This window comes from Rhinolophus hipposideros (assembly GCF_964194185.1).
Source record: "Rhinolophus hipposideros genome assembly, chromosome: 19".
NCBI lineage: Eukaryota > Metazoa > Chordata > Mammalia > Chiroptera > Rhinolophidae > Rhinolophus > Rhinolophus hipposideros.
Window position 1 is genome coordinate 54309687 of NC_138065.1, and position 8525 is coordinate 54318211.

Genomic DNA, 8525 nt, shown 5'->3' on the forward strand with positions numbered 1-8525 from the left:
CACTCGAACCGCGGCCCTGCGGCCTGCGCGGTCAGCCTGCCCCCAAGGTGGGGCTGAGCCGTCCTGCGGGCCGCGCACACGCTGCCGTCCTACTCTGAAGCTTCACCAGTGCGGAGACACACGGCTTGGGACCCATTGGGAGGGAGTGTGAGAATGGGCCGCGGGGGAGGCGAGCTCGCAGGCCGCCGCTCCCGGGGACCCAGCCGTCTGTCCCCGCGCGACCGCGGTCGCCTCGCGCCCCGCAATTCCTGGGCTGGAGCTGCTGCGGGGGCTGGACGCCCCCCGAGCCAGGACAACGCTCCCTTGTTCCCGGGTTCAGGGCGACGTGGGTGACACCCACAGCCAGAAGCAGCTGTGGGGGTGGGCGAACTCGCTCTCGCGTGTGTGTGTGTGTACACACATGTACATGTATGTGCGTATGTGCATGGACAGTTGGGAGGAACCCACGCGCAGCCACCGCTGCCAGAGCACTTAGGACCTAAGGGGGCACAGGAGCGGGCGAGAGGACCGCGAAGGTCCCGAGTGTGTTCGGGGGCGGAGGAGGGGGGACAGCGCGCGGCCCTCCCGAGCCACGGGCGTGGGGACACTCCGTGTGACGCAGGGTCAGCTCCTGCCGTTACAAGCAGGGGGCGGACGCGGGACGCGGCGCAGCCCGGAGCGAGACGGAGGGGAAGGCGCGGGCAGCCCGTGCAGCCGGGTCCCGGGCGGGGAGGGGCTCCGCTCCGAGGGGTTTTCCCGCTGGGACTGGCCTTAAAACTCCGCGCTGCCCATGGGGACTGTCCCACCTGTAACGTCGGGCACGGCCCCGAACCCGCAGCGCACTCCTGTGATGTCACTCAAGTCCGCGCTCTGGTCGGTCTCGAGGCCGCCCCGCCTGCCCCGCACCCTGCCCCGCACCCGGCCCCGCACGCTCGCCCCGCACCCTGCCCCGCACGCTCGCCCCGCACCCCGCCCCGCACGCTCGCCCCGCACCCGGCCCCGCCTGCCGCGCACCCTGCCCCGCACCCTGCCCCGCACCCGGCCCCGCACGCTCGCCCCATCCCTCCCTTCCAAGGGGCACACGCCCTTCCCCGCTAGCCCGCAGCTGGCGTTGCCCCGGACGCGGCGCGCCTTCCTCAGAGCGCACTGCGTACGACATTCATGTTTGTTTTTAATCCGCTACTTCACCCACTCACTGCCCCCTGGGCCCCCGCACTTGGTTCATCCTCCTCCTCCCGCAAGGGTCACAGTGTATCATGGTTGTTGGCAGGTTTGTCCTCTGCTCGGCCCCTCGCGGCCTCCCCAAAGTAGGTTGTGAACTGCTCCACGAAGGGCCTTCACTGGGACTCCTCTCTCTGTCCCCTGCACACCGCAGTCCACACGGAGCCGGCCTCAGCTCGGCCTGTTGGACTTGCCCCAAACTGCCGTGGGCTCCACTGCCGCACGAGGCATCGAAGGATTTCCCGACAAGGTACAGGTCAGGGCACTCTTCCCTGGACGTTTTCCAGTGGAGCAGAACTTCTACCTGGGAAGAACCACCCAGGATGTGGAGTAGAGAGGAAAATCACGGCACTTAGGGACAGGGCTGCAGTGGAGGGCATCAAGGCCCAGACAGAGAGCCTCAGAATGAGACGGGAAGGTCGTGGGTAGTCAGGGACGCAGGGCAGAGGGCCTCAAGGCCAAAGACAACAGCAGCTGACGGGAAAGAAATGTAGAAAAGGGAACTACTAGGCTGCAGGGGCTACGCAGACCGCACAGGGAGCCAAGGTACCAGCCCAGGTGCAGGAAGGGGACGGGGAGGGAGCCCACCGCCCCTAGCAAACGACCTGAAGAATACAGATTCAAGCCGAGTCTCCCGCCCAGCTTAGTCTGCGGGGAATTCCGCTCGCATCTCCCCTTGGAGAGCTGTACTCTTGTGCTTTTCACCTTGGCAATAAAACTATAAACTGCTCCAATTTACCTCTCTGGGTCCCTGTCCCCATTCCTCCAGTGTGTGAGGCACCAGACACAAGAATCCTACACCAGAGTGATGGCGGGGGGACACTCCCAAAGGAGCTGGGCATCCCCAGAAGCCTGTAATGCAGCCTGTGGCCACCAAGGTAACAAGGGACATCCTGTTTTCGACATTCCCTGGGGTACCTGCCTTTGGCTCGTGGGGTTCTGAGGGAACGACCTCAGGCAGGAGACTGGGGAGGATTCCACGGCCTTAGGACTCAGGCTCCCCTGCCCATCTGCCCCTCCGAGAAGTGTGTTTGCGTCCCTTTTTCTGTCCCTCTCCTGACCTCCTCCCAAACCCCCCCCCCCCCCCGCTACATTCCAGACTAAAGCAGGGGGAAGCCAACAGATACAAAGCTCTCTGTGTATGGGGTGGTATGTGTCCCCCCACCCTTCCACCCAGAGGACACAATGACCCTTCTGCTCCCTGCACTCTGCCCCCCCCACCTGTCAACTGCACATGCCAGGCTGCAATTGGTTACTGGCTCGGGACAGCCCCCTCATCCTGGGGCCCCAGGGGATTTTAAGCGGGTTCCAGGAACCCCCGCTCAGTTCCTTGTCCCCCACTCTCCAACCCCGCAGACGATCTGGGCCCTAGCCCTGCCCCAGCTATGGCTCCTGGGGCTCCCTGGTCCAGCCCCAGCGCTGTTCTGGCTGTGCTGCTCTTCTTCTCTTTGGGTAAGTGGAGCCACCCCAGCCTGGCCCCTGGGGCTCCTGTTGTCCTCAGCGACCTTCCCATAAGACCCAAGAGTGAGCAGCAGTGGGAAGGTGACGTTATATGCAGGACAAAACAGAGTCTGGAGGGAGGCAGTAAAGGTATTCTGTGAAGGAAGGAGGAAAAATAGGGCATGGAGAGCTTCCCTGAGGGGACCTGACTGGACCCAGGTGGGAAACCGGTAACCTGGTCCAGAGCCATGCTGAGGGCCTGGGGGAAGCAATGTCAGAGCGAGGTAAGGACCTGGATCACACACCTGGTTCTGGTACCTACTCACCCTTAGATCTGCAGGAGGCACCTGACCTTAGAGAAAAGTCAGGGACTGTGACCTGAGGAAAGGGCCCAGGTCTGTGTCCCAGCTCCTCGGGTCCTGTACTTCCTGGTGCCTCAGTTTCTCTCTGTGGATTGATTATCTATTATGTGGGTGAAAGGAGCAGGAGGGAAGGCTATGGGATTCTAGGAGTCTGTCTATCTAAAGCTGTCTTCCTTCGTACATGGACCGACCACTTCCTTGTCCATGACAGAGGCTGGGTAAGCAAGAGAAGGTCAGAGCAGGGTACGTGAATGGCCCCTTCCCTTCTCCGCACTGTGCTGGAGTGATAGGCAAATTGGGGGAGAGGGGCTGCTCAGAATGTCCAAGGTTGCTCTGCTGTCGGCTTCTTGAGTCCTAAACCCAAACCTGGACTCATCTAGGCTGTGGTGAACTATTCTCGAGTACTCGGAAACAAGTGAAGGTCAGGGAGCTGGGGAAGGGCATGGCGAAGGGAGTGGGGGGAGGGCATCTTGGAATTCAAGGGAGACAGTCCTGTGCCAGTCACAGGACCACTGGGCAGAGCTGGTGTTAGAGCAGGAGGAATAGAAGGTAGACCCAGTGCAGAATCTTCCTTGTGACATCTGGAACATTCCTGAGAAGGCGCTAAGGCTGAGGAATCAGGTGCTGGGTCAATGACACTGCAGGCTGAGGTGGGAGATTCTGGTCTATGGGGCAGTGGGGTGCCATGAGCCCCCAACATTGCTCAGACAATGGGTCTCTGTTTGTTTGGCTGCTTGCCCCCCCTCCGGTAGAACAAAAGGGTCTACAGTTGCCCCCACCCGGGACCAGCCCACACACATAATCTGCCTGGAATGGTCTTGCATGTGTGGGTGAGTCTCGGGAGTGGCACTGGGCCAGAATGGCCAAGAGGAGGGGGAGAAGAGCCGAAGGACAGAGGGCTGCCGCGCACAGTCCTCGGAGCTCTGGGCTTGGGGTCTTGCCCTGCACCCAGCGTCCCCTGGGTGTGGTATGACGTCCTCCCACCGATCCCCAGGCAAGAGCAAACTGAATGGCCACGTGGGGTTCAGCAATGAAGATGGCTGGGCCGGGGAGAAGCCTGACATTCTCTAGTTTTGTCATGTTTTTTCTGTAAAAAAGTTGAGCTGTGCTGTGAAATACTATGCAGCTGTTAAGGACAAGACTGATCACGAAGCCACACGGAGAGTTCCTCCAGACAGACACCTTAAGCAAAAAGTAGTAGAATATAATGCAATGTGTGCCAAAAAAGAAAGCGCCAGAAAACTATTCCTTACAAGTACCTGTATAGCTTGAGTTTGTTAAGCTTATATTGAGCTTGAGTCACAGAAAAAAAAACACACATTAAAATGACAGCTGTGGTTCTAGCTGGGAGGGGAAGACAGGAAAGGAGCTGGTGGGAGGCACCAAGACAGACTTTAGCTTTTATCTCCATTGCTTGAACAGTTTATAAGAAGAATGTGATATGTCTTACCTGTATAATTTATAATAATAAGATTTAAAAATTGTAAAGCTGCTTTGATCTAAGGAGTAGTGAAGGGTTAGATACTGACCCCTAGGAAAAGTGAGACTTGGGGACAAAGTCCAACTTCTGGAAATCGTCCAGAGGTCTCATGTCCTCTGTGAACATCTGCCGAGCTGGGACCCACACAGCATTTGCACTCAGCTACCCAGCTCATCCAGAGATCTGGGCCTGGTCATTTCTGCCTCATCTTTGCTATGGCCTCTGCTCTGTCCCAGACCTCCACTGACCTCTCCTCCCGGGTCCTTGTGCCCCTTCCCCTGCCTTGCTTGCAGTGCTCTGCCCGGCCCAGGCCATTGTGGTTTACACGGACAGGGAGGTCTACGGCGCTGTGGGCTCCCGAGTGACCCTGCACTGCTCCTTCTGGTCCAGCGAGTGGGTCTCAGATGACATCTCCTTCACCTGGCGCTACCAGCCCGAAGGGGGCCGCGACGCCATTTCGGTAAGTGCTGGGGCAGTCCTCGGACTGGAGGACAGAAAGGGAGCTTCACAGAGCAACAGAGAAGAGAGGTTGGGCTAAGGAGAGGGAAATGCTTTATGAGCCACCACCCCAACTTTGGCCAAGGAAGTGTCAACCTTTGTCGTCCCCCAACCCCCAGCACTACCCTCTTCGGCCCAGGACCCCCCCTCCTGCGGCGAGAGCTGCATGCTTCCCTCATTACTCATAGATCTTCCACTACGCCAAGGGGCAACCCTACATCGATGAGGTGGGCACCTTCAAAGAGCGCATCCAGTGGGTGGGGGACCCCCGCTGGAAGGACGGCTCCATTGTCATACACAATCTGGACTACAGCGACAACGGTACTTTCACCTGTGATGTGAAAAACCCACCAGACATAGTGGGCAAGACCTCGAAGGTCACGCTCTACGTCTTTGAAAAAGGTGCGAGGGGACACGGGACTGGGGGCAGGGGGTGGGTGTCTGGGAGGTGGGACAGGGCGGGGTCAGGGAGGACTGCGCGGCTCGGGGAGGAGGCCAGATGCTGCCCTTCGGGTTCTGGGAGCGAGGGCGGAAGGCAGCCTCTGCCGGGAGGACGTGCGGGGCACGGCCCCTCTCGTCCCTCACTCGTCCCCCCTCCCGTCCCAGTGCCCACTCGCTACGGGGTGGTGCTGGGAGCCGTCATCGGGGGCGTGCTGGGCGGGGTGCTGCTGCTGCTGCTGCTCTTCTACCTGGTCCGGTACTGCTGGCTGCGCAGGCAGGCGGCCCTGCAGAGGAGGCTCAGGTAAGGGCGGAGGGGCCGCTGGCGGGCGGGAGGCGCTGGCGGGGGGAGGCTGCGGCCGCCCTGCTGGGGGCCCTGGCGGGGCCACACCCACAGCCCCCGCTCTCCCTGCAGTGCCATGGAGAAAGGCAGATTTCACAAGCCCGGGAAGGACTCGTCCAAGCGCGGCCGGCAGGTTAGCGGGACTCAGGGCCTGGACAGCTGGGGAGGAGAGCCCTGGGAGCCGCCGGGCAGAGCGAGGGGTGGGCCGGGTGACTGACGTGCGCGCCCCTCCCCAGACGCCGGTGCTGTATGCCATGCTGGACCACAGCAGGAGCACCAAAGCGGCCAGTGAGAAGAAGTCCAAGGGGCTGGGGGAGTCTCGCAAGGATAAGAAATAGCGGTTAGCGGGCCGGGCGGGGGCTCGGGGGCCAGGGGCGGAGGCCTCCAAAGGCGCTCAGGTGGTGGTCATCGAGATGGAGCTCCGGAAGGATGAGCAGAGCCCGGAGCTCCGGCCTGCTGTCAAGTCCCCCAGCAGAACCAGCCTCAAGAACGCCCTCAAGAACATGATGGGCCTGGACTCCGACAAGTGACCCCCAGGCCCTGCCTGAGCAGGGGGCCCTAGGCTCCTCCCACCTGTCTAGGTGCTTTCTTCCTTAGCTCCCAGCCCTGCCCTGCCCTCATCCCTACGAGATGTAAGTTTCTTTCCAAAATTCATTCCCCAGGCACATCATATCCTCCCCCACTTCCACCCCCTGGCTTTCTGGGAGCCCAGGGCCTGACCATACCCTGCACCGGCCCCAAGGACTGTGTGTTTGGTGCCTGTCCCTCCGGCACCGAGAAGAAAGGGACCTTGATACCCCGCGCGTCGACTCCAGGCCACCTGCATCCCCACCCCGGCACCCCGCAGCCTGTCCCTCTGCCTCTTTCTTCTCTGACCCTCCCTGCCCTCCATCAGGTGGTCCAGCTCCACACTGTGTCCTCCCAGCTAACACCCGGACCATCCAGATCAGACTGTCCTCCAGGGTTTATTTAGGCTGTTATTTTTTATTTTTTAATCCATTCCTGTTTGTTTGTTTCCTTGTGTCCTTGCTCTGCCCTCCCCCCATGACTGAGTACCAATGACGTCATGTGGTTTTTGCCACCCCCATTAAATCCTTAATGGAGAGCCAGCCCAAGCAGAGGGGCCCTGACCCTCAAACCTCAGCTGCAGGATTGGTGCCCCCGACCACTGTGGAGCACTGTTCTGGGACTCAAGGTCACGGGAAGGAGAGACAATGGATCCTCACAGGTGGGGGGTGAGGAGGGGGCAAGGAGCCTTAGAAATGCCTTTTAAACAAGCAAACAGAAAGGAGAGAAAACCAATGGGAAATTGGGGGAAGAGGCTGTACCCCCAGCCATGGGATTCTTAGGGTTTTTCTACATTCTGTATATTTCTCAAACCCCCGAATGTCCTTAAATGTTTAATAAACACTGACATTTCCAGAAGCTGCTGCCTCCATCTCCCACTGCCTAATTTTTCTGGGAATTTTCAAGGGTTAAGTGCAAGAGTTAAGAGATGGAAAGGACCCAAGTGGGAAAGCTGGCTCTATATTGAGGCAAGGTCAAGGAGAGGTCAACTGCACCAAGTCCCCGGCAGCAGGTTGTCAGGGAAGCAGGGTCCTGTCCCTTTAGCTGCCTGAAGTCCTCCTAAGATCTCCATCTTCCGGTTTGGGCTTTGGGGACACAGTCCAAGTACTCCCTGCTCAGATCACCAAACTGCTCCACATCTGTCAGGGCTGCACTCCCAGCTCAGCTTTTTCAACTTAATGGGAGGAAAAGCCCCAAGAGAGTGACACGTGACACATGTGATAGCTGCATGTGCTTTCTTTCATGACTTTCTTATGCCTGTGTCTTCTGCCAGACCACTTAGTACAGAGAGTTCACCAGTCCCCTGAAGACTTGCAGTTTTTGCTCATGAAACAAAGCACTCAAGAGCAATTCCTTGGTGGTCAGTACTCAGGACCGTGTCCCCAGCAGTAGGAACTAGAGGGACAGGGGAGAGAAGTGGGGTTCCAGGGCCCCAGGAGGAGTTGCAGGAATGCAAAGAGGAGGTTCGAGCGCCCGGTAGAGGAAGCAAGCAGTTGGGCGGAGAAGATGGGCTTCCAGAACCCTCACCGAGAACCACCGCTGGTTCTGCAGATGCCTAAACGCTTCTTCCCAGGAGGACTGTCTTTCTCAAAGCTACAGCCTGTTTTGGCTACTGGGCCCTTCCTTTAAAATATGTATGAGGATGGAGATCCAAGATGGTGGAGTAGATAAACACTGGGCCTGCTCCCTTCCATGAACATAATAAAGTTACAACTAGGGGCTGGCCCCGTGGCTCAGGCGATTAGAGCTCATGCTCCTAACTCCGAAAGCTGCCGGTTCGATTCCCACATCCCACTCAGTGGGCTCTCAACCACAATGTTGCCCGTTCAATTCCTTGAGTCCCACAAGGGATGGTGGGCAGCGCCCCCAGCAACTAAAATTGAACACGGCACCTTGAGCTGAGCAGCCGCTGAGCTCCCGGATGGCTCAGTTGGTTGGAGTGCGTCCTCTCAACCACAAGGTTGCTGGTTCAACTCCTGCAAGGGATGGTGGGCTGTGCTCCCTGCAACTAGAAAAAATGGCAAACTGGACCTGGAGCTGAGCTGCGCCCTCCACAACTAAGATTGAAAGGACAACAACTTGACTTGGTAAAAAGGCCTGGAAGTACACACTGTTCCCCAATAAAGTCCTGTTCCCCTTCCCCAATAAAATCTTTAAAAAAAAATTACAACTAAATGATAGGACATTCAACCTAGAG

The 8525-nt window shown here is 58.7% G+C and overlaps 1 protein-coding gene across 6 annotated transcripts; it reads left to right on the top strand.

The window, feature by feature from the left end:
• The first annotated feature begins 1 nt into the window (after position 1).
• MPZ (myelin protein zero) lies at positions 2-7198 on the top strand. 6 transcript variants are annotated; one of them, XM_081025894.1, is made up of 9 exons: positions 2-108; positions 1250-1450; positions 1970-2078; positions 2557-2652; positions 4776-4942; positions 5169-5382; positions 5587-5722; positions 5834-5894; positions 5998-7198. In XM_081025894.1, the coding sequence occupies exons 3-9, from the start codon at positions 2009-2011 to the stop codon at positions 6097-6099; spliced, it is 846 nt and encodes a 281-aa protein (XP_080882020.1). In that variant the 5' UTR covers positions 2-108; positions 1250-1450; positions 1970-2008; the 3' UTR covers positions 6100-7198. The 6 variants fall into 6 exon arrangements, with proteins under 6 accessions (XP_080882020.1, XP_080882022.1, XP_080882019.1 ...); XM_081025896.1 differs by having other exon boundaries at positions 6-360; positions 1355-1450; positions 5998-7184; XM_081025893.1 differs by having other exon boundaries at positions 19-360.
• The last annotated feature ends 1327 nt before the right edge of the window (positions 7199-8525 follow it).